The sequence below is a fragment of the Triturus cristatus genome, chromosome 3_1, assembly GCF_964204655.1.
Source record: "Triturus cristatus chromosome 3_1, aTriCri1.1, whole genome shotgun sequence".
Taxonomy (NCBI): domain Eukaryota; kingdom Metazoa; phylum Chordata; class Amphibia; order Caudata; family Salamandridae; genus Triturus; species Triturus cristatus.
Window position 1 is genome coordinate 756,303,730 of NC_140583.1, and position 26,590 is coordinate 756,330,319.

At 46.8% G+C, this 26,590-nt stretch overlaps 1 protein-coding gene across 2 annotated transcripts in view; it reads right to left on the reverse strand.

The window, feature by feature from the left end:
* Nucleotides 1-26,590, reverse strand: part of TOLLIP (toll interacting protein) — a 234,345-nt gene that overhangs the window by 133,667 nt on the left and 74,088 nt on the right. Inside the window, exons 1-2 of one of the 2 annotated variants that reach the window (XM_085644911.1) lie at nucleotides 13,346-13,482; nucleotides 6,399-6,548 (exon numbers count right to left, since the gene is read on the reverse strand). In XM_085644911.1, the coding sequence (XP_085501037.1) occupies nucleotides 6,399-6,437 (39 nt within the window). In that variant the 5' untranslated portion in view covers nucleotides 6,438-6,548; nucleotides 13,346-13,482. Of the gene's footprint in view, nucleotides 1-6,398; nucleotides 6,549-13,345; nucleotides 13,483-26,590 lie in introns of those variants that run through there. The other variant, XM_085644910.1, reaches the window with a different exon arrangement.

The window sequence follows — 26,590 nt, forward strand, 5'->3', positions numbered from 1 at the left end:
TTCGGCTTTATTTGCCCCTAAGAATAGCACATTGGCATAGTCCAGCCGGGCGAGAATCATGGACTGGATGATGAGTTGGCGGGTTCTAGAGTCGAAGAAACCGAGTATCGGACTAAGACTTCTCATTAGGCCCACACACGTAGCTGCCACTTTCTTTGTGTGGGACTGGAAGTTAAGAGAGGAGTCGAGCCAAACACCTAGGTTCTTCACCGCGTCTTTCGGCACGGGGGTGGGACCAAGCAAAGAGGGCCACCAATGGTCACTCCAATGGCTAGGGTTTTTGCCAAGGAGAAGCACCTCCGTTTTCCCGGCGTTCAGCTGCAAACAGTTGTTTGTCATCCACTGTGCAACTGCCGCTAGCCCATCCTTGAATTTAGTGGCCGAGGTGGAAGGGCCTTCAGAGAGTGTGATGACCAGCTGTGTGTCGTCGGCATACGATACAAGCGTAAGGTCCCACTCTTTTGCCACTGCTGCAAGAGGCTGAACGTATAGGTTGAAAAGAGATGGGCTGAGCGCCGATCCTTGGGGGACTCCCTGTTCGATGGAATGGGGTTGGGAGATGTAAGGTGGGGCTGAAACTTGAAAGGACCTGTCTTTGAGGAAGGACCGGAACCACTCAAGGGCGAGTTCGTTGATCCCTATGGCCTCAAGTCGAGTCAGCAATATGCTGTGTGAGACCGTGTCAAAGGCCGCGCTGAGATCCAACAGGATCAGCGCGGCACTTTGACCAGCGTCCAGGGCGTCCCGAATGTGTTCCGTGGTGGTCAGCAGAGCCGACTCGGTGCTATGTCCAGGCCTGAAGCCATTTTGGGAAGGATCAAGGACGTGCAGCCTCAACAAGAGATGCACCTGCTAACTTGCATTGTGGTGTTTTGGCATTCTACCAAAGCAATTTTCTCTCATGGTACCAAACAACCAAAGAAGGGGAAAGATGCCAACTCTAGCGGTCAGAACCGTATGGAAGACTTGCATCATATTTGGTAGGTTTCACTGGAGCAAAACGTATGCTCTGCCTGAGGAACTAGAATGAAAGGCGAATTTCCAATTGATGCATTAGTCACAGCCTTACTTTACTCCTGAAGTAACCTAAAAGGAAAACACTGCATTTTTTTTGTATACAGTAAGAAAAAGTTATTTACCCGCAGTAATGATATTGTTTTGTAGATAATGTATCTACCTGCAGATGGCCCACCTGTAGGACCTACTCAAGTGTCAGACTGGATCTAGAAACTTCAAAGCTCTCACATCACTGGTAGAGGGTGCTGGCTTCGCATAGACCCCAGAAGAGGCATCAGATGACATTGCCGAAGCCATATCGTGCCCATCCCGGGGCAACAGCATCAGTTTCGAACAATTGTTTCCCCAGCCTTCCAGGCGATAGGTGGATTGACACAGACAGAGTAGTGCAGTACCAAAAAAGTTAAAGTGGGATCGTATTAACTTTCTCTATAACACATCTATCAAACATGGAGGTGAGCAGGTCATTGAGGAGTCTCTAGGTAGATACAGTATCCACAAGAAAGATAGTTATCACAGGCAAGTACCTTTTCCTTCTGACAGATACTTCTACCTGCAGATTCCTCACCTGTAGAACAGATTACAGAGCAATACCCTACCTAAGGAGGATGTTTAGCCAAGGAAATCCAGCATAATTGAACGGACGAAGTGACCATCTACATGCAATTCAAAATCAAAGCAGTAGTGCTTGGCAAAAGCGTGCAAGGAAACCCACGCATCAGTCTTATAGATCTGTTATGGAACCGCAATTTGGCCGGATTCCTTCTGGAGGGTCTTTCTTGGCCAAACCATAGCAGGTCCTGGTGCAGAGGATGATCCATCCTGATGGGGTTCTTTTCTGCACTGCATTCCCCTTTTTTTTTTTGGGCACCACAGTAGCCAACAAAAAGTTGGTCTACTAGCCTTAAGTGATTTAGATAGTAGTTAACTGCCCACTTGGAATCTAACTGGCACAACCGCTCCTCCTCCTTAGAAGGGTGGGGAAGGGAGTAGAAAGTTGGGAGCGTAATGGAGTTACTAAGATTGAATGGAGTCACTTCACCATCTTTGCAAGAAAGGAGCTCTGGTTTCTAACATCCACTTGTTAGGGTAAAAAGAGGTAAAAGAAGACAGAAACTAAGGATGTGCAGCTCGTTCACCCATCTGGTTGAAGTAATAGACACCAGAAACACAGCCTTCAGTTAATATTCTCAAGGAACAACTGGGCAGGGGCTCAAATTGAGTCTCAATAAGAGGTCAAAACTAAATTAAGGTCCCTCCGAGGAACAGCAAACAGGGTTGAATGATGCATATTTGCCAATTCCCTTTAGAAAATGTATAATTATGAGGGACTTGAAAAGGGACCGCTGGTCCAGCATACAGAGGAATGCAGACAATGAGGCTAAATATCCCTGAACAGTTCCTATTGCACAACCCCGCTTTGCCTTTAAGGGCTCCACACTATTGTCTGCACACCAAGCAACAAAGTTGCTCCATCTGCCTCAGTAAGCAAATTTGGTGGAGGGGCAAAGCAATGACAAAATGACATCCATAACCACCGCAGAAAGGAAATCAGATGCATTCGCGCAATCTCCAAGCATGTAGGTTGTTGCCTGGGAGATTGAGATGAAAAACCATTCCCTCCAACTGGGAGAGAAGGTCCGGACTAATTAGATGGTGTAGCAGAGGGTGGGTGGAGAAGTGCAAGAGGTCTGCATACACCCTTCTCAGCCAATCCGGGGCAATGGGAATGACTTGGGTCGGTTCTTGGAGAACCTTCATCAAAACTCGAGGAATTAAGGGTGGAGGGTGTGTGGGGGTGGTGAGGGGGGGGGGGGGGAGAACAGTTCCAATTCAACTGCAACGTGACCCCCCCCCCCCCCCCCCCAACAATTCCACCCTTAGAGTGCCCACTGCCTGTCAAGGCACCACAGCAGGGCCCTCATGTGCCAATATGAGAACTTAGGAAGCTAGCAGACCTAGGAATCTGAGAACCTGTAGAACTGAAATTCTCATGCCGGGATGAAAGGATAGAATAATCTCCTGAAGGTCACTGATTCTTTGAGGAGGAAAGGCATAGAGAAGACTAATGTCCAGCACTGGCTCAATAAACTGGAGTCATGGGGCAGTGGCTGAAGGTGAGATCTGGGCTTTTCAATCAACAACCCCAGGTCAAATGGTAGGGATATTGTGGACTGCAAATGGTGCAACATCATCTCTGGTGAACTCGCCTTGATTAGCCAGTCATCCAGTAACGGGAAAATAGGGATGCCGGATCGTTGCAGATGTGCCGCTACCACTGCCATCAACTTTGTTAAGACTTGAGGTGCTGGTGTCAAGCCAAAGGGTGGTACAGCAAACTGGTAGTTAGCAGAACCCATCATAAACTGAAAAAATCTGTCCAATGCGGCCACAGAATAGGTATGTGGAAGTACGCATCCTGCAGGTCAAGAGAAACCATCCAGTCTTCAAACTTCAATGCCAGCAGAACTTGAGCTAGGATCAGCATCTTGAACATCTCTTTTTGAAGAAGTTGTTCAAGTCTCAGGATTGGAATCAAACAGCCATCCTTCTTGGGCACCATAAAGTAACTTGTCTAACATCCCTTCCCTGATTTCTGTTCTGGCACTAGCGCGACAGCCTCTATCTACAGAAGTACTGCCACCTCTTGAAGTATGGCCTGATTATCTGGGCAGGGAGTGGAAGGATGAGGGTGTGGGGGAAGGAATTGTGGTGGAACCTGAAGGAAAGGGAGGATGTAACCACTTTCCACAATATGAAGGACCCACTGGTCCGAAGTGATGGCATTCCAGGAGGAGAAAAGAGGACACTTTCCCTCCCACAGCTCCTGGTGGATGCTGGGATGTAAACTAGGTTTGCTTTCTTGAAGGTGCATGGGAGGGGGGTGAGGTGGAGGGTTACTGGATGGAGGCTAAACCCCTTCCCCTGGTTTAATCTCTGTACTGCCCGGGCAATCTGTTGATTTTGCGGCAGATATTGCTGTGGTTTTGAAAGGAGAAACCTCTGGCCAAGCCACAAAAAACGCTGAAATTGATGGTAATCCCTTGAGGCAAAAGGTGGTTGTAAACCCAGGGTAGGAGCGGTGGCCTTATGGGTCTTGAAACGCTCTAAAACGGAATCAGCTTTGTCACCAAATGGCGCGCTCCTTCAAAGGGTAGGTCCATCAAGCTATTCTGGACATCGGTGGAGAAATTGGAGTTTCCCCAGCCAGCAGTGCCTCCTGACTGATATTGAGGAACAAATAGAGTTGGCTGGGTCAGTTCTCACTCACTAATGTGCCTAGAGGTGAGTTGTTCATCCTTACTCCCTTCTTGAAAGTGATCACGCAGGTCTTCTGGCACACGGGCAACCACCATTTCGGTCAAAATGGGCTTGGGTGTGTTTATCTAGGAGACAGCTGGCATTAATATATTTTGGCATCACACTGACTGCAGAAAAGGCCTTCCTTTTCCATGCTTTGACACTGTTTGCAGCTGCAGATGGGAATGTTCCTCCCAATTGCACAGAGAAGGAAGCCTGTATTACAGAGCTGTTAGGCATAGTATGTGTAGAGAGGAAACATGGATCACCCGGGGCAGGGAAATACAGACGGACAACCAGTCTGTTAATCGATGTGGCTGAGGAAGTTTTCTCCCATGCTGCCATGACTGGCTCAAAGGCGACCTCATTACATGGGGAGAAAGGACTCAGTTGGTCGAAGCACCTCCTTGATGGCATTAGTCTTGGTCTCTGCACATCTAGCGGTTCCGTAGCTTTTACTATGATCTTTTGAAAAGGGATCATCTCAGGCATCGGTGGTCCAGTGGGGAAGTCCATAGCCAGTTCACAGGAGGTCTCCAAGCTGCTTGCAGACAACAGGCCATGAAATTCCCCTTCTGGATCTTAATCTAAGTCCATGTCCACTGTGTCTGAATTAGTGTCTAAGACCTCATGCAACCTCTCCCTTTATTGTTCTCAGCATCAGTTTCAAAGTCAGAGGTGGAGGTGGCGACGGCGTTAGCAATGGCACCATCCAAGGAATCGTGTAGCATAAGACCGGCTCAAATATGCTTGGCTGGCACCATAGCGGATGGTGCAGGGCCAGTCACCATCTGTGTTATGTGCATAAACACAGTTTGTCTATACAGCATCATAGAGCCCATAGGCATGGACACCTTAGGAAACAAATTGCGTGCATGTGTTCAAAAACGCCCGAGAGTCGTGGTCCGACTTTAAGCACCAGAGGCACACCGCGTGAGGGTCCACGATGGACAACAGTCCCTTGCAGTCCAAACATGGTTTAAATATTGATTTATTGGGAGGAGACATGGTACTGTATGGCATTAGAAAGTTGTATGTTTTTTGCCGGAAAATGTCTCAGAGAGTGCAAGAACCGCATCGAAAAATGGGAACGGTTATTGTTGCACCAGAGCTGGTGCTATTTATCTTTGGTGACGTCATCCAATGCCACTTTCAACGTGGATGCAAAGCCAGTGCTCCCTACCAGCAATGTGTCCGCTTTGAAGTTTCCGGGTCCAGTTTAGTGCTTGGGTATGCTCCACAGGTGAGGAATCTGCAGGTAGAAGTATCAGTCAGAAAGTGCTTTTGCTGAAACTCTGATCATACGGCTTTCAAGCAATGCAAAACTTCATAGGTTTTCATGTGTCAAAATCAGGTATGTATTTTCTTTCATCTTTGTATTCATATTTGCATAACCTGACCAAAATACCAGTGACCGTGAAGTAGATGACTAAGCATTTGGCCACAATAAAAAAAAAAAAAGAATAATAATGTTTACTTTAAATAAAAAAACATTTTAAACTAAGTAACCTAGAGTATTGTGGTCACTTGAATCCCAAGTCAGTCTAGGGGCAGCAGCATGAAGGAAAATGTTTATAAATGCTTGAACCGCAAATGCAATGGTGGAGCAGTGTAGAGTTAGAGAAAATGCACTCAGGTTAGTCGAAAAACATACATTGCAGGCTACTTTATTTTCATGGCACTTGCTCTTGTGCAACACAATTTATTCATCAATAGCTCAGGAGTACAGGCTAAATGTATACATAATCATTCCATACATATCTTAGCTACTTATATTTTATAATGAAATTGCCAAAACAAGTGACATTTCACAAAACACATCAGCTCCATATAACTGTCCTGATTTGTGGCAGGAGATGAGACTACAACTTAAAACACATGTAAGGGGTCCTGAAACAATAAGTCCACCTTTTCAGAAGTGAAGGCAGTAAGGTTTATAGAATGAGAGAGGTCTAGTGCCACATTTTGGGCTTACTTGTATAATTGCAAGCATTCTAAACCATACCAAGTATTCATCTGACACTATACGTCATAAGAAAAAGGCAAATCATCTACAGAAGCAATGAGATAAAACTTTGTACCTGCACTACAGTAATGCTCAGCCGGCCAACTGTTCCCATGGCGCCTCCGTACTGCAACTGTTGAGCTGCCTGGGCATCCAGCTGGATCTGCTGCTGTTGTTGAGTGGGAGTGATACGTAGGAAGTCCTGAGGAAGCTCACCGATAAACACCTAAGATGTAAGAGTAGGCAGAAACACGAACCAAAGTCAGAATGGAACTTTAGTCAAACACTATCAAATTTTCCTCACATATTTGCTAGAGGAACCAAACAAAATCATCTAGCTCATTCCAAGATTCAGCGGTCAGAGAAAAATTGTTTGAGGCTTCTGAATCTGTAAAGGATTCTTTGCGGGAGAAACAGGGTTTAAATTATACTTACAATCAAATCTTATGAACACAATATACTACGAAATATAGTATAAATGTCAATACATCACATCATTCTCATCAACAGTTCCTTACTAATACATACTTTAAAACATTTCAAATCAGTCATTCACAAATTTACATCAAGACCAATACATATTCAGCACTAAATAGTCAGCAGTTTCTTGACCCTGCTAATTCTATAGTCAATTGAAGGAGACCCATCAGAAATGTATTCTCCCTCATCTCATCAGGCTTAAGGGGTAGACTCAAATAAAGATAGCCATAGGTGCAAATGTGAATTGCTTCATACAACTGAAATTTAGCAGCTGTTGGAAATGGCCCTTTGTAGGGTGCTTTCCAATGACTTTTTTCATTTCGATTTCCTAGTTTTCCGCTGATCTAGGTACTAGCCTTAGGACTTTGGCACTGAACATGTTCAAAGCGCTGTGCTTGTCATATACATACGGGTGATTGGGTATACATGATTGGCAGATTAGAGTTAGTTGTAAGTCCCTATTCTAGGGGTAAGCCATATATCCAGGGCATGTACCTCGAATGCTCATCCGTCGGCCAGCAGCACTGGTTGTACCATCCACGGATGTAGCTCATTGATCGTGCCACGGGGTTGTGAGCGTAGGTTACTGTTCCTCGGTTTGGCATTTTAAAAGCTACATGCCAAGGGTTGGCATTTCTCCTGCTATATCAGAGTTCTCCTTGGTGACGGGGTGGGGTGTTGGGAAGAGGTAGGGTATGTGCGCAGATGTGTTGCATGCCAGGGTCGTGAATGGCACTGGATGGTGTGTTCAGTACAACGGGCCTGTTTCTTGCATTTGATTAGCATTGGATGGAGGGGTTGTGGAGAAAGTCTATTGAGCAGCATTTCCTACATGCAGAATAGTAGCCGTATAGTGTTTGATATCGAGGAGTTTGTAATGGTGAATCCTCTCTGGTAGTACAAGTGGATCCAACGTTTCCAATGTGGAAATGTCACTTTGGCAACATGGGCATTTCGATGCTTGTGGCTGTGTGTGCCTGTCAGCCTGTCTCCAATTCACATCTCGGTGCCGGACGGACAGCTACATCTGTGCATTCCTGATAGAAGGCCATAAACTAGGGGCTCATGGGAAACTGCTGATCTCGGACCCTGAGAGGCCCTTCTGGGACAGTTACGTGGGGGTGGCATTGCCATCTGCATACCAAGTGGCAGGATCTTGGCCCCACTAAAGATAGTGATCAAACCCTCTCGGGGTAGGATGGCAGACGGGACAAATTCAGAGAGGGCCTGTGCATTTCAAAGGCAGCCTTTTGAACTGATAATATCTTCAGAGGTCATTGTGGATATACCTACTGAGCCTCTGGCCTCCGAAAGTAGAGACGCTTTTGGATTTGGTAGCATACTAAAGTGGTTCGATGCTGGGATATCGATAAGAGGACAGGAATGACTGCAACTAGATTATCCACAGATTTGCGAAGGCCTGGAGTTTGTCATGCGCCAGGAAGGGGGCTATCACTTGGTGGATTTTTACTGGACGTTGCTGGCCTGCCGCTAAGAGTCAACTGTCGTGGCCTGGGTCCCTAAGTACTCTCCAGGGGCCGGTTGGCTGGCCTCCTGTCCACGGGATCCCAGGGACACAAAGGATCTCTCGGTTTCCAGAAGATCATAAGGATCGCGCAGGGTGTAGCGAAAACGGGTGGAAGTGATCGTTGGTTGGGACAAGGACCATGCTGACATACACAGTCATCACATTGTGCAGAGGAGTGTGCTCGTAAAGATCAGCAACCCACCTGAGGTGCCGGAACATGAGGAGAGCAGGGGAAGCTTGCAGAGTCTGAGGGACTGGTGCTTGCAACCAGGAGACCTGTACTAGCTTGCGCTGCGGAGCGTGTGGTGTCCGAGAGGTGTTTGAGGACCCGAGCTGAGACAGCCTTCGACCTCCAGATTGGGAGGACGACAGTGCCTGACATTGTGGCCTCCGTCAGAGGTGACTGGCTCCCTCTCCCTGGACTCCTGCGACAAGGTACTTTGTTGTGGAGAACATCGTGATGAGGCCAAAGGGGTTTCATGGTGTCATGTGGGCACCCACGGCTGGCTGTAAGGAGCTACAGCAGCTTGCGCCTCTGCCCGAGGGAGAACATTTCTCCAGATTTGGAAGCTCTTTCGCTTTCTGGGTCACAACCTTTTGTCTTCGTGGGGGGAAGGGTCAAAGGAGAGAGAGCGGGGGGAAGCGAACCCATACTCATGCAGGTACTGCTGGGTGCCTGGAGGTCTAATCCGAATGGACAAAACTGAGCAACTGTTTCTTTCTGCTTAGGTGGTTCTGTCAATCTAATCAACATGGTGCCAGCAGGGGCAACGTGCATCATTGGCTGGTGTAGTTGAGTGGCGGATTCACGAGGAGTAGTCAAAGACCTGCGATTGCTTGACAATTGCAACTGTAGGGGGTATGAGATATTGGTGGAATGTCGTGTTGGATGAATACCTCTTATTAGGGCATATTTGTTCATTCCGTTCTGCTACTAACGGGAACGTTCAACAATTGCATATAATTGTAAAGTATATATACAATGTGTATCTCATTTTGATTTCAATAGGGAAGTTTGACAATTGCAGAGAACTGTAAAATGTATATACAATGTGTATCTCATTTTGAGTTCAATGTGTGTGTAATACAAAGACCAGTGGAGTCTTTTTGCGGTGTGCACAGTGTGTTGCAAGGGTGGTATTGTGCCAATACATTACACTTGGGGCCCGAGATAAGCCTGACCTCTCAATGCCAGCTACCCCATGGGGAGCCCGGGTTATTGGACATGTGTATCATACTCATCCTGTCTAGAATGGTGGATTCAGACTGGCTTCGATAAGTCCCAGGCAGCCGGAAACCGCTGGGTCTAACAGAAGCATATAGGTCAACACTTTGAACAAGGTCTCCATGCTCATTTGGAAATAAATATTTTGTATGAACAATTAGCCCACTCTACTGTTAAAGTACATCTCACAAAACCGAAATCACTTTCCACACAGCAACAATTTTGTCACTGCCCACATTTTCTTCTACCCTCAAATGGGAGAAACATGTTTCAAATGAAAATTTAGAACTTGAAATGGATTAAGCACAGAAACTAATGCTCAAAAGAGAGCAATTAAATAAAATAAAAGGGTATCCTTCCAGAGTCACAAAGAAGTCATTCAAAGTGGTCCTTCAACCAGATTCCTAATGCACTTTAATGTGGAAAAACAAACCACCATTCCATATGCAAAGATAGGAGCAACATATTTAATGTTTCCGAATACAAAGAATCCTATGATTGAGAAATATACTTTTCCTTTAAACTATTAACCATTGGTAGATTCATATTATTGCTGAAAGCATTGATAAATACAATAGGCTTAGCTTTGTTAAGGTGTTTTGCATGTTTGTGGTGTGTATGTGTCTAGCCTAGGTTAAAATCACCAGACACAAGGAGTTTGCTCAGAGTGGATATAAGGCTTCAGATGACGCTGCTTAAGATAATGTAGTCTGGTAGAGTGAATGTTATATTTGGTCTTAAAGTGTTATAGTAGGTGCAGTGTTGCACAGCTGCAGTATTTCGGAGTTACAGTAAGTGAAAAGTCTGGATAGTGTTGAACACGGCGTGTCATGGTGTGGATAGAGTGATGTAGTTACAGAGCAAAAGGTATGGGCAGTAGAGTCTTAACAGCAGTGCCTCAAGCATCTCATTTCTACCCCTGCACTATATGATGCTACAGCACATACTGAGACGCATAAGTAAGCACAAAACAACAGTTATTCTGATTTTCATTGCCAATAGAGGATCAAAGCCTTTCAGAGTTGGAGTCAAACCTCTGTGAATGAAAGGCATCCCACTGCACACTACAATTGAGGCCAACATTACAAATGGTTTAACCCCTTCGCTGCGGCGCGAATTCCGCCGCAGCGCTGGGGAGGTTTGGGGGCAGCACGGTGGAGCGGTGCTCATGACGGAACCGCGCCGTCATGAGTCACGGGCGAGCTGTGCTCATGACGGCGTGGTTCCGTCACGACTCCGCCCACTCTCTAATTCGCCCGCACAGGCGGGGAATTCGAGCCGCGTGGGAGGAGCGGCCGCTCCATGACGGAACCACGCCGTCATGAGCACACGCCGCCCGTGGCTCATGACGGCGTGGTTCCGTCAAGGGCACACAAGGGGTTATGGCACCAGGCAGTACCGATTAATAGCATTGGGCCGTGTGTATGCCACTAATTACTTATTTTGTAACACTTAAGCTTCAACAAGTTGTCTTGGAATTTCAGGTCAGCTTTTGCCCTCTTAATGGAAAAGGAACCATCCTGTCTGCACTGGATGATCCAAGACATTAATCACCTCCTTTCCATGTAAGCAGATGTTGACACCGCCAATCAAATCTTTTCATTCACATACCTCCGTCACACTGGAATGGCAGGACCATATTTGGCAGAGTCCTTTCTCTTTGACTGCTACCAAGTCGTCTCTCTGTCACCAGTTACCTTGGAGTTTCAGCCAAATTCCTATGGAGTTATCTACAGCTGCATCGGCATGTTTAACAAACTACAAACTTCTGGCACTTTTTGCACAATCCTATACCTTTTTTTCTGCCTGTGGACAACACCCAGATACTCCTTCAGCTTTTATGAGTCTAAGTGCTGCCACAAGCAAGCTCCATCTCTGCTGGAAGGAGGGTGGGGACTGCACAGACACCATACTTGCCAACTCTACCAATGTAGGTGGTAGTCTAATGTATTAGTTAACAACTTAAATAACCTACCAATTTTTAATCCCATTCCTACTACTTTTTAATGCTTGATATTAGCCTACAATCTGATCAACTGTCAGTTTGATTCAATAAATAAAAACATTTCTTAAAATTTAAAAAAATCTAATTTATGGCTTGAACGCACATATTTTAATGCCGAGCAGCCAAGCAGCAAAAAGCAGTTGGCACGCCCTCCCAAAAACAAATACATTTATTGAATGTACCACAAGTGGGGGAGAAACAGAGGAGCAGGTGACAAGATGCAACAGAGGAGCGGGTAGGAGCATTGGGGAGAATCAATAGAGGAACATGTAGGTGTAGGGCGAGAAGCAAGGGAGGAGCAGGCGTAGAAGCAATGGAGGGACATTGAAGGCACATCTTGGATGAATGAGCAGTCGGGCACATAATTGTATCTGGCAGATGCTCCCACAAAAACACTTGCACTCCTCGTGGAGTGCTCAATAAACAAGATTTTTTTTAACTACAATGAAAGCACTGGAATTATACAAGTCAGGCAATCAAATGGATGGTAATCAGTCTAAGTGCCAGGGGAGGGACACAAGAAGAGGAAGCCAAGTCAACAAATAAGCAAATAAGTGACAAAGCCAACCAATGGTAAGCATCAGGCAGGTTCTAAGCCCACTATAAGTGTTTGGTACGATAAACAATATGTTTTTACACAGAGATAAAAATGGACTAGGAGGAAAGATCCAAGAAGGCAATTGTTACAATGCTGGCAGATGATGAACGGAGTATAGGCTACTCAACGATTTAAAGTCACCGATTGTTTCTTCTTTCCCCTAGCCAGGGAGAGGGAACTTACACCAGCAGTTTGCTCAGCAAGCCCCTTCATGCTCCCGAAGAAACCTAAAGGCTGAGAAATGCCTGTCTAACGAGTTAACATGGATATTCTTCATGCACCAAGACAAGTGTAGAACATGTGGCGGTTACAGTTGTGCGACTATTGTGTGCTAATGGCTGACATTATGAAGTAATCACTGTCCTGTAAGAAGTCATCAAACTTCCCTGCAAAGTAATCACCCTGAGACTTTGGAAGGTTTTCCCTGTCTAGGGAAGTATTCACTCTATATTATAGAGTGATCATAAAACTGTATAGTAATTAGACTCTCAACTTAGTACTGTGTAGAATGTGGTTTCCCATCAATGGTCACTTGGTGCGGTCATGAAAAATTGCACTCCACCAACCTTCCCGAGTGAGAGCTGCACTTAAATTACATTTATGAGCTCATACACACTATAGACCCATTCAGAATGAACCTACTTCAAAATGAATTAAGCGGTTCAATGTCACACTTTATAAGAAAGAGTAACGCTCAGACTCTATGCCAATATATGTATCCTCTTCTGAGGTCAGTCAACCGTATGAGATCGAGTCCAGACTCATACAGGATCATCTCTAGAAAATACAAATGTTCAACATGTTCGAGAAAAGCGATTGTATATTACATTCCCTCATCGTCCTCGTTTTAAATAATTATACTGGCTATGTTGGTAATAACTGGCACTTGAATAACAGACTGAGAGCACTCTTAATTCACAGTTAGGATACTGTAATTTTGCATGCGTCATGATCCTGGACTGTTTCCAGATAGCTACCAGATGATGGAAAGTTCTCCTCTCCCTACATTATCCCACGTAAAACCACCTTCCTCGTTCTAGCTACACATATAAATGCTCCAGGACTTGCCATCCGGCATTTGTGCGCTATTCAATTAAGGTTGCAGCCCCATGTAAAGACTTTGGGACAAATCGTGCCTTAACAAATCATTCAATAGGTACGTTTGACAATCTGTCAATAAACCTTACTGTTACGCCGATGGAAGAATGAAGAAATAGTGTTCCAAAGTGCCTTGAGTTTGCCGGAGTCGAGGCGCTCTAGGAAATGGTAGGAGCAACCAGCTGTCGCGAAACTGAAGAAAATCCTCCTCTTTCAGCAGTGCAAATCAGTTAGTGCCAAAGAGAGACAACTCTGCGCCACATTAGTGGAACGCAGGGTGTGCTAGATGGGGAGGGGTGTGGGAGTCATTCGATGCCGGTTGGGTGGAAGGGGGCAGATTTTCCAGTTTGTTTTCTCTGTTATTTGTTGAAATGAGGCACTTCTTTAGGTAGCGATCTACTCTTCTTAGTCACCATGCCGCACCTAGGCCTGCCGCACCTTGATATGTGAGTAAGAGGAGACACAGTGGCAGAATACCTGGCATAATTGACGTTCAACACTGCGGAACGATTTAAATTTGTCAATCTCGAGTACTTTATTCAGCTGTGAAGACTCCGATGTTTCTATGATACTAAAAGGTGCTTTACCCGGCATTTGATGCACGTTACAAATGAAAGGAAAGGCAGGCATGAGCTGCAACACAGAGCCAGGAAATTTCAAAGATGCTGGGTTTTACACCGTCTGTCTGGAAAGCATTGTTTTTTTTTTTTTTTTTTTTTTTTTTTTTTTTTTTTTTAAAAGGAAACAGTTTAAAATACTAGAGGAAAGGAAAACACATTTTATGATACCTAAAACTGTACACTGAATTTCAAGGTTTCAATTTTGAATCTCAAATGCGAGACCTATTGGCTTTGCCAATGCTTGTTAAACAACAGCAACCACTTCAAATGTGTTCATTTCAGGTCATTTCTTGCTCATATAACATTATTAGCAAATAAAAAAAAAAGTGCAAAGGGTCACTTTTAGGGATGAAAGACCCTGTAAGAAGAAGCATCCAGCTCTTGCCTCCTGCTCTGGTACATGAATTCGGTAATTTAAAAAGAACATGATCGTAGTCACAGGAAATATTGTTTCCTAATCCAGAATCATCCCTGTACATTCCCTATCTACATGTTAGTTTGTTAACACAGTCTTCACATCTTCTGTTTGACAACTTTGGCTTTTTAATTTTTTTAACAGCATTTAAATGCTCATTTGACTGGCATATGGTGCACCAAATCATTCATAAAAGGGTTAAAAGCTCCTGCTCCTTACGATATGCTCAAGAAAACAGTCCCTTAGCATACTCCAAGGATATGAAGTTTCAGCTAGATTTGTTTGAAATAATGTTGCCATTGTAGATATTTTACACAGCTGAGGTCCTCCTAACGTCCAGTGGTCACAGACAATTTTCCAAACATTGTCTATCATCATGTCCATTAATGGCCTAGGTATTTTAATTTACATTTATGATGACATTTTAAAGAATCTATGGTATGTGCTCGCCTTAGGAGTAGCGTGACAGCACCACCATGTGGTGAATTGTCAGGGATAAGTGCATGTTTTTAGAAATAAGTGTTGGTGCCAAGCACTGGAACCATCGGCACAAATTAAGCACAGGAAGCGGGCACTCCGTCGTAATGGAGTGCCATATCCACCCCGCTTAATATAGAGTCGGGCAGACCATTAGGTTTAAGGCACAGGGTTAAAATTACTCAGAGTAAATCTTCCTTCCAATGGAACGAAGGAGTACTGGTTATCAGAGGCAAGCCATCCGACTGTCAGACTTACTTAGAGTGGGCGGCTGAATGACTTTTTTTGTAAATATTTTTTTTTTTTTTTTACTGTCCAGAATACTCTGTGCCACTGCACCTGCTGGACCACTCGAATCATGACCCTATTATCTGAACGGTAACTGCACTTCTGGCTGCCTGTTTAGTAGCAAAATATTTCAGTATTTGGTGTTTAGAGGTGTTCCTAGAGCTTTGGGCCCTCGTGTCACTGCACCTGCTGTACCAATGAAATCTTGACCCTAGTACCTGCAAGGTAACTGCTTATTTAGTAGTTAAATATAGCAATATTTGTTGTTTAGAGGAGTTCTGACAACTTTTGGCCAGGGGGCCGCTGCACCTGCAACACAATTGAAATCATAGCCCTAGTGCCTGCCAGATAATTGCACTTGTGACTGCCTGTTTAGTAGTAACATTTAGCAATATTCTGCAATTAGTGGGCTCACTAGAGCTATTGGCCCTGGTGCCATTGCACCTGCGGCACCATATAAATCAAGTCCCTTGCAGTTGCAAGGTAACTGCAATTGTGACTGCCTGTTTGGTAGTGAAATAAACAAATATTATGGGGCTCATTACGATGTCAGGCGGAATCACTTCTGCCGTACAGACTCGGTCATGGGACCGACCGCCACCGGTCGGCGGTCCCGACCGCCCCATTAGGATACGACCGAATACCATTCAGTCGCATTCTTATAATTCACTTTGGAAGCATGAATTATGGCCATAAACCGGACGCAATGCATGCTACCATAAGGAAATTGGAGCTGCAGTTCATCCCTGCACCCCTGGCAGGCACCTCTAAGTGCCTGTCACAAGGTGCAGGGATCAACAGGGGGCATCATAGGTGCCCCCTCTGCCTCAAACCGGGGGCCAAGCACTGAAGGGGACCCTGCTGGGGGCCCCCTAACATGCTTTCCCACATGGTTTCCATGTCAGACAGACAGGCATGGAAACCATGTCAGAAATCGTGCATTGTAATCTCAAGGGCGGAAAGAGCTGCCCTTGAGATTACAGGCTGCTTTCTGGCTGGTGGACGGGCTCCCCGAGCCAGTCAGTAGCCAACAGGAATGACCAGCCGGTTTCCGTTTTGACTGCCTCCATCAAGATGAGGAGGTCGGAACGGAAACCGACCGATCCATTACGATGCGGCCCTGAAGCACCTCAGAGCCTTTACGGGCCATATCCTAATCTGCCCCATGTGTTTAGAGGAGTTCTGACAACGTTTGGACCTGGTGCTACTGCACCTGCTACACCAGTCAAATCATTACCCTGCTGTCTGCAAGGTAACTGCACTTGTGGCTGCATGTTAAGTAATAAAATGATTTGCATATAGCGGTGTATGAACTGGGGTGGCGAAGTGAACTAAAGAACGATGATCGATTCAACCCAAATCTGTGACTGGGGGTGAGTATCTGAAAAGTTTCAGCGCTCTGTCCATCATCTCCTCGTGTTTGCTTTGTTCACCCTAAGTTGGCAGGGTATGCCCAGACATGGCTCACTTTGCCACTGGATTCAAGCTAGCCTGGCTGATGAGGGCTTTTAGCCCAAAACCGGTCCCAGAATGCTCGTTTCCAGTCCAGGGAAGACATGGCTTGGCAGTTCGGACTGGACTGTTCCCATGAGGCACAGGGTCAAGACTGATTTGCATTTAGCTGTGTCTGAACTGGGGTGGCGAAGTGAGCTAAAGAACGATGATGGACTCAACCCAGATCTGTGACTGGGGGAGAGTGTCTAAAAAAGTTTCAGCGCTCCATCCGTCATCTTCTTGTGTTTGCTTTAGTAATAAAATATAGCACAGCTCTTGTATATTAACTATATTTTTAACACACAATTTTTATTACGTTTACAATTCAATCATAATGACCAAATACATTAAGTTAAAAAAAGTTCCCACACAAATGCGAACGAACACAGTAATTCAGCGATGGGGACTGATAAGAGCCCCCTTTTCAGATATGTTAAATACAAAAGATTTCACAAGCACAGCGCATGCACTGTGCAGGCGAAACCTAAAAATTACCTCCACACCATAGGAGCAAACTCCTGGTGTTGGGGCCATTAGTTTTTACTTTTGCAAAAACACATTTTCGCCTTCGAAGTGTTGTTTGAGGAAAAGTAAAAACTTTAAAAAGTTTGGTGTAAGCATAGGTCTAAAATGAGGTCGCTACATCAGGCCCAAATCAAAGACTCTTAGTTTCGAATCGAATTCTTTGGGGATCATGTGAATAAATAGGCAGTATGTATAGGACGTCAATTTTGCAGTGCCTTGCTCATAAGTTTACCAGAATTCGGTACACTTTCAAAGAACAGTGTGATGCATCAACCAGAAGTGCAGGGCAGCAGGCATGTTTCAACCTTACAAGAACAAATACACACATACATTAAGGAGTGTATGTTCCTGGGACGGCTTTCAAGGAGAAGGGTAGAATTTTGCTTTTAGACTGGTTAATTTCACCAGGGATTGCACTCCGGGATAAAAACAGAAGGCTCCTATGGCAAACCAAGGACTTGTATGGGAAGGATGGTTTGAGGAGAAATCTATTAACTGGTGAGCAAATAAGGGAGAGGGCGTATCCAGTTCTCATCAGCAAGGTATTCCGACCCCTTAACAAAGAAAGAGAAGAGCAGCCTGGGAAGAGATCGAGCAATAACAGTAGGAGGAGAGAGGTCTAGGTAAACTCCAGCAGTAAATGAGTCCCCCCCACTCACACCACGGTGCAGGATCAGCTGATATATAGCAACTGTGCAGTTTTCTACAGTGCCAGAGTCTTCAAAAGGCAGGATAAAGCAACAGCTTCAGAGAATTACACAACAATGACATCCTATAACAATAAATAGGCCGAAAACACATTTCTGTCAGCGGATGGAGAGCAACAAACATTCTTGCACGGTTCCTGAATCTTAACTTAAATCCAGCTGTAGTTAATGTGAGTGAACAATTTAAGACAAATTCTAGAGGTCTCCCTTCAGGGCACATTGCATCATATACACATTTGAAACCATGTTGTGTCTCTGATATTTTTAGACTCAATACGTTCTCTTGTTCGTATGCATTTAGTTGACATATTGAAAGTCAAAGAGATCACCACACCTCTAAATCATTTCCAACCAGAAGCCTTCAAACAAGACTTCTGACTACCATACACCAGCCACAAATGGATATAGCCGTTCACTGTGGACGAGACTCTACATATGAGAATCTAGTATTCAAAAAGAGAACAAAGTCACTACTAAAATATTGAAAGTAATTACATTCAACTACAGTGAAGACAGAGGGGAATAATACGTGGAAGAAGGGATACTGGTAGGCCCACTGCTAATTCCCCACATGCAATGAAATGCACATAGTGTTGTCAGAAACCATGAGATCTGCTAGAAGACAGCTGGAAGTATAATTTAGCTCAAGAAGATAGCTGGGGCAAAGCCTCGTCATAGTTCCTCCCAGGTCGAGGAAGCGACAAAAAAAAATAATAATAATAATTCTGCGTTAGACAGGCCCAAACTAAAACAAAGAATACCAGCGGAACTTTTGAACAGCTGCAGAGGATCGAACAATAGGACCAAGAGTGCGTCCAAGCATGCAGGAAACACAAAGCCCCTGATTATACTCTGGAGATGCTCATGCCTCATATTCCATCAGATGACACTCATCAGGAAAATTCTCATAAATCAGGAGAGTAACGCAACTGGTTCCATGTTAGACCTGTCAGGCTTAGGGTGCCCCCCCCCCACGTTTTGCCTCACCTCCTCCATTTTTGCTGAACTTATTTTTGTTGGCCTTAGGACTTGTGCATTTTACCACTGCTAAACCAGAGCTCAAGTGCTTGTGCTCACTCCCTTCAAACATGGTTGCATTGGCTTATACCCAATTGGCATATTTAATTTACTTATAAGTCTCTTGTAGAGTGGTATGTCCTATACCCAGAGCCATTAAATTAAATGCTACCAGTGGGCCTGCAGCACTTATTGTGCCACCCGCTTAAGTAGCACTATTAAAACGTGTCCCAGCCTGAATGCAGTTTTAAACTGCCATGTCGATTTGCCACTAAACCCCCTTGTTGCGCCTTAAACGCCCCTTTTATTACATATACGTCACACCTAAGGTAGGCCCTAGGTAGCCCAGAGGGCAGGGTGCTGTGTAACTAAAAGGTTGGACATGTACTTTTAAGTTTTACATGTCCTGGAAGTGAAAAGCTCCTAAATTCGTTTTTCACTACTGTTCGGCCTACCCTTCCTATAAGAGAACATTGGGGATTGCGCATTACATTTAATAAGCTGTACTTTCCAAATGAAGGCTGTACATATGTTATGCTGGTTGTCTTTAAAATGCAGTGAAATATCATATTTAATGGTAAAGTCCAGTTTTTGATCACAATTTAAACATAGCCACTTTTAGAAAGTTGGAATTTTTCTGAACTTAGCCCTTTTGTGCCGATAGCCTGGCTCGGTCATATGACTGGGTATAACTGACAGACTTTATGACTTCCTCCTAGACAGTCATACAATAGAGGGATTAGGTGTGTCTTAATGGGCCACCTGTTGGCAAGATGGGGGGGCGGAGAAGAGTTTAGCACCACTTGCAACTGAATAGCCTGTGCTCTTCCTTCACACAATGGGGCTAATACCCTCACTTTGTTACTGCAGCCAGTTTGGAGCCAGAGCAGGGAAGTCAGGAAATTCCATGCATTTTAAAGCCATTGTTTAGAAGCTTCTCCCATCTTCCAGAAGGAGGGTACAAGGGTATAAAAGGGGACCTCAGACACCAACTCTTCAGTACACTATGGACGTGTGGATACTCTGCCAGGAAGGTCTGATGTGCTGCTGGAAAGTCTGCCACTCTGCTGGACTGCTGCCCAGCTACCTTCTGGCTGGGTACAAGGACTGGATCTTCAACTGTCCCGGGACCTCCAGAGTGACTCACGAAGGCTAGTTTGCTATCCTCCTGTTCAGATTCACAGGGACACAAAAGGCGTCCTCATCTTGAGCCCATGTCTGGACCCAGTCGAGTGAAAGCTGACCCTCCAAGGGATGCCCCTCCAGTCCAGGACCCTTGGAAGTGGTGCTAAAGGCAACCAGATAGCCACATTCCAAAAGTGGGTACTGCTCTGTGAACCAGGAGGAGAGAGGAACCAACCTGCACGCCTATCTGCCCGAGGTGCATCGCCGGTCGGATTTAATTTGCAGCTTCTAACTCTACGTACTTCTCTGCAGCAGCAAACCCATTTCAGTGGTTTTTAGCCAGAGGTGTATCTGACCTCGTGGAACTGTCTTCGGCTACAGCCCTCTGCCAAGTCCCATTGGAGATTTTCGACTTCCATTTCAGAGACTAAGTCCGAACATAGAAATGTTCACCATGACTTTGACCCAAGGCTATCTGATGATGATGCCTCCTCCTCAGGCACCTCTTGCAGCCTTGCCTCGCTGAATTTTACCTTCTTAGAAAAACTTCTGAGAAAAATGTTCTATTTCCGAAGGTAACTGCTGACCAGTCCCAATCCACTTCTTGTATCAAAACCGCACTTGGCCATATTTTACAACTTTGACACGGTCTCTTGCAACTAGGTGCCCGTGGTTGGTGCTTTAGTCTTTTAAGCGCTAGTTTTTACTAAACACTTTAAAAATTCATAACTCTATTTTTCTAAATTGGTTTGGGATTTTTCCTGTGTTGCGTTTTCACTTTATTACTGTTTGTGTGCTGCATTAATACTTTACACATTGCCTTTAAGTTAAGCCAAACTGCTTTTTATCTATCCAGGGTTAACCACAGGTTAATTAAGTGACTTTTTGAGGTTCACCCTACAAGGGATTGCACCTGTTGCTTGACCAGGGCTCACAGCCCAGTCAACCAACAACCCAATTTCTCACAACTGGGAAATATCCAACAAAATGCCAGGAGGAGGAACAGATCCGATTAGTTAGGGTGCACTACTCACTAGCCAGGAGAAGATGCTGCAGAAGGATAGGCCCAGAGGATAAGAGATACACCAAAAACCACGAAAGAACATACGCTGAAGCATGCCTTCAGAAACGCTAGGACAGAAAAGTGAGGCAAACTGGCATAGATCTTCTAAACAGGTATTAACCCCAAAAAATTAAGACTGATGAAAAAAATTGTCAAAGACCCCATGAAGAGTAACAAAAAGTCTTGCAAGACCTGCCAAGTCAAACTCTTGGAAATTGCAGTTTGAAACTCCAAGAGGCTGGATATAGCAGAATTGGCCAAACAAGAGGGCTAGGCTCATGGGTGTGAAGGGATGCTAATGAGTTGGGCTCAATGACTCACATGGCTCCTAGGGAAGGCCAATTTGAAATCCCCTGAGAAGTGCAGGTTGAATGTGCTGAGAATCGACAATACATTGGAAGAATCTCTTCAGAAGTAGGTCCAGTGTTGCAGGGATGGCAGTTCGGCACGGTTTGTATAAGAGATAAGAAAACGTCCACAGTCACAGATTTGGGACTGGTTCAGAAAGGGGGTGGGCAGCAAAAAGGCTAAGCACAAAATTAAGACCTTCTAGTGAAGACAGAAAAATCAAAAGCGTAGCATACAATTGAAGGACAAATATGGTTTCAACCTGTTCCATGCAACAGGGAGAACGAGCAGGGGACACAGCATAAGAGTGGACTTAAAGGATCCCACACTACAATGTATTGTGCCATCCCTTTTCTTCTCTTGTAAGGGTGGGGGACACAGGAGTTCTTAGAAAAATGCAGGAGCCAACCACAGATGCATGGGTTCTACATTACATTAGATAGCGTGTTATTGGGGCGTGGCTAGGCGCGCTGACAGGATGGCCGCGAGCGAGTGAAGCTCCAGCCGACCGGTGCCGTTATCCTGGCACTTTCTCCTGGCTGGGCTCCGTTCCGGCTCTGGATGCTGGCGGGGGTGAAGTCTGGGACACTCCCGACGTCGCGGTACAAGAACTGGCGGGCGTGGCTTCTGGGAGCTCCGGCGCCGCTGCATGAAACTCGCGGCCGGCCGAGCCAGCAACTTTAACCCGCAGCTCACCAAGAGGGCCCCGGGCCGCAGTGACTGCAACGCCGGGGGAGGAGGAGACGGGGCGCCGCTGACGCACCTATATGCGGTGCCCTGGACCGGAGACAGCAGCGGAAGTGAGGCTGTGCATGGGATGCGCGGCCAGGGCTGCTAAGACGTCGTGAGTTAACCGAAGAACAGCTCGACCTACGGCGGAGGAGTGGAATTGGCTGTGGCCTGCTGGTGGCGCTGTGGGGCGGACTGCCTCGTGGGGTGGACCCTCCTGCGGACCCTTGAGGCATTGGGGAGATCCGACCCAGGTACCAGGAGTGTCTCGGTGAGTGACCGGGCAGAGCGCCGAGCGGCGAATCCCTCTGGGGGACCCAGCAGAGCAGTAGGAGGCGGTGAGGTGGCCCAAGAGCTAAAGTGGGGATCCCCCATGTGCAGTTGCGGAGTGGGAGACCTGGCGCTGGAGATGGGGATGGCTCTCGATGGAGCGGACTGCGCAGTGACATGCTGTACTGATGCCGGGGCGTGGGGCCCTGAGGAATGAGGGGTGATTGGCAGCTGCACTGGCACTGGATCAGGCAAGGAGCAGTGGCGGAGGAGGGGGTGTCCGGCTAGCACTGGCACGGGGGAGCGTCTGGATCCCAAGTGCACACGACTGATATTGGAGCGTGGCGGCGACGTCAAGACCCCTGCACACAGTAAGGCGCAAAGGGATTAGGAGACGGCGGCCATTTCGCGTGAGGCCCTGACACAGCTGGCGCCGGGAAGCCGTTTGAGGTGTGTCGACACCGACGCTGCGGTGGCGGCGCCGTAGCGGTGCCCAGAAGCAGGCGAGAGCGCAGGTACAACTGCCAAGGAGTGCGGCGACAGGTACAAGCCAGCCCCAGTTACCAGGAGACACCAGTGCTTGGACGGAGGAGGGGAGGCCGAAGAGAGATCCGGGCATAGTGGAGGAGTGGCAAGCGACAGCCGACGTGGTACCGTGGCACCGGCGAGTAGCAGGGAGCTGGCGTCTCTTGGTGTGTGACGGCGACCTTCGCGGAGAGGACTTTGGCTTTCCCTCTCGGTTCCCCATTCTCACAGTGGTGCAGGAAGCCTGTAGTGTCGGCCCCCTGCTGTGGTGGTGAGCCGCGGCTTTTGGGCCTGGACCACCCGCCTGATGACACCGCCCCCAGCAGATGCCTACAGCTCAGCAGCTGGTCATGGGCCGGCTACGGAACGCGTCAAGGGAAGGCCGGACGCGGACTGCGAGCTCGGGCCACATGGCGGAAAACAATGGGGAGGGCATGGAGCCTCAGACGGCGGTACTGGCGGCGAAGTTGGACACGGTACTCGCCGCGGTGGAGCAGATCGGCTCCACGCTGGAACAGACGAAAGCCTCCCTAGAGTCCCGCATCGACAAGGTCACAGTGGACTTCACCCTCCTTCATGCAGACCACCGCAAGCTGGTGGACGTGGTGGCTCAACAGCGCCAGACCCTTCAAGAAGTCCAGCCAGTAGTGAACAACCACACTGCCACCCTACAGGACTTAATAGATCGCATCCACATTTTGGAGGATCGGGTCGAGGATGCCGAAGGGCGCTCCCGACGCAGTAATATCAGGGTGGTGGGTCTGCGGGAGGGAGAAGAGGGACGGCAGCCGGAACAATACGTCGAGGGATGGCTGCGAGATTTACTCGGTCCGGGGGTGCTTTCTCCGCAGCTTGTGGTGGAGCGGGCCCACAGGGTCCCAACACAGCGGCCCAGGCCGGGAGCCCGGCCCTTCTTGTTTAATCTTCTCAACTACCGGGACAGGGATGTGGTGCTCCGCGAAACCAGGAAGATGGGCGCAATCAAAGTGGGAAGTGGACAGGTGCTGTTCTTCCCGGACTACACGGCGGTGGTACAAAAGCGCCGGCGCAACTACCTGGCGGTGAAGCGCCGTCTGCGCGACCTGGAGATCTCATACTCACTGCTGTTTCCGTCACGCCTCAGAGTGGTCACAAAGGAGGGGACCGCTTCTTCGATGCCCCGTCGGAGGTCTGGGATTGGCTGGAGGAGACTGGGCAAAGAGGTGGGCAGAGACCACCGGATTCGGAGCCTGACACTCATCGAGGGAGAAGGCCTCGGCGAAGGAGGGGGAGAGGCAGGGGTGTGGAATTTTTAAAATAATCTACTTGGCCAAGGGACAAAATGCCACTGAGATCTACATGTCCTGTAAAATCTTCTTGTCCCACCTACTCCTGTCCCTACATCAATTCTTGCCTTTCACCGTTAAACCGGGAGCCAGCTTCATCTGTGAAAGGAAAGCACCAAGCTTGTAATGTGAGCCTGGTGTGGGCGTTTATTTTTTTTCAGGTTTTTGTCATAGCGCAAACATGACCCGAAGGCGAGCGCTTCTAATGAACACCAGTTACATTTACACAAGGTCATCTTCATGTTATTTAGGCATGGGCAGATTAAGGGAACTGCCCAGAATCGCTGGATGTTTAGCAACGCTGAGACTCAAACGTGGTCCCCAAGGTTTGAAATCGGCAGCTCTGCCTGTAACTGGGGAAGGGGAGGAGGGAGGGAGCAGGATTGGTATGCGTGTGTGTGATTGGCATAGGGATGGTGGTTGGTAATATGGTGATGAAGCAGCCCCACTCTCTCTTTGCAGTAAGTGACTATTTGCTCCCTTTGCCCAGTCTTGAGACTGTGACAGGAGGCCTGGCCCTACTCCTTCTCATGCCCAGTTCTGAATACTGCATGTAGGGGGCAGTGTGAGCGCAGTGGTGGAAGCAAGGGCAGTGTGAGTGCAGTATTGGTAGCAGGCACAGTATGTGAGGCTGGAGAAGGTGCTGTAGGCTCAGTGGTCGTTGAAGTACATTATAAAAGAATGGAAACTTAGTTATGCTGCACAAAAAGGATGCAGGGTGAATGAGTCTGTGGGTGTGGTCAAAGCAGTAGCAAATATTGTTTAGCTTTTTTTGGTCTGTCACCTTCAAGTAGTACTATAATGGACAGCTTTAATGAAAATTAAATGCAAGTTTTAAAAGCCTCTGCCAGTTTCTGCACTTATCCTCCAGTTTTATCACATTCCCGTGGCATGGAAGCACGTGTTGCTGCTAGCACAGCAGAAGTGTGAAAGGTGTCACTTCTACTGATGTTTGTTGGGCAGGGCACACTACACTGAAGTCTGTGGCCAGCCTTCTGAGTGACTATAAATCCATCTAGAGATGGGAGACGCAGGAATGCTGGTAGATAATTCTAAGGATCTAGACAGGCAAGAAGTGAACACAGTTTGTGCAAATGTTAAAGTCTCAGTATCCATAATAACGACTTCTGCTCAGGGAGATAACCTGACACAAGATCACTTTTTTCGGTAGTCGTTATTGTTCCCCACGCTACCATAACTCATCTAGGCTACCATAACTCATCTAGGCCTTCCCCTCCCTGGATTCTGCGGGTCATTTAAAACCAGGCTGGCTGTGAGCTCTATTATCTGAGGGCTCTGGCTTTTTTTGGATATGGGAGTGCTTTTACCTGCCCTTTCTTCAAATTAATCCATCAGGCTGGAAACCCTCTTACTTACTAGGAATTTCGTCATAGAAAAAGTCAGAGGATGTGGCTCAGAACAAGAATAGCAACACCCCTGCACCTCCACGGCGGCACAACATTTCCATTTATTGAGCCTTCAGCACTCGTACCTGATGAACAGGCCACGCACACCAAACTGACCTTTTTACTTGAGGGCCTCGACTACTAGGGACGTGGAATCCTTAAAAAGGCACAAGAAAGTAGAAGAATTATATTGCCACAAATCCCCATATTTTCACATTTGAAGTGGGAGACCCTTTGAACAAACTGGCTGCTGAAGTCTGTCCTTTTTGTGAGAGGAAGGATGAATAGATAAGCCGGAACATCTACAAACATTCTAATGACTTGCGGGCCACATACATATTTCTGCATCGGAGTTTAGCACACCAGGGAGCAATACGATCTTTGAGGCAGTACATTACACTCCCTTAAAACTTTACAAGGTAAGCAAGGGAGTTGCAATGCGAATGCTCACAATGGCAAGTTGATGCTCCCGTGAAACCATGACCTTATCTGCGACACACATCCAAATGAATCACCGATGCATGCACACATATCAACACAGTCACACAGTGAGCAATGACTAAGGCCTTCATGCGCCCTCTAGGCAGCACGGCCTTGGCGGGAAATAGTAGAGATAACACCGTGGTGGAGTCGGACTCACTGGGTAATGTTCACCCCTTGAGAACAATATAATAGTATTTCAGAATTCTTTGTTTTTGGTGTTGTGCTTTGAAGCATATGACGCAGCTCTAGGAAACAATATACATACCATATCGCTTCAGCTGCAAAACAGCAATAGAGTATGGCACTGTGTTTTTATTTTTATGATTTGTATATGTCTACATTCCGGTATCAGAGAGTACTGCCCCACTCGATCCTATGCTGGTCTTAACCTCTAAAGTGTGGGCAGGAGTCGATCAGCGAGGCTTTGGTGTCCATTTGGGGGCTTCCCATTTGCCACCACTGGCTTTGGGGGCTATGCAGTAATTAGCCCCCGGGGATGCCGCTGTGTTGCTAATTA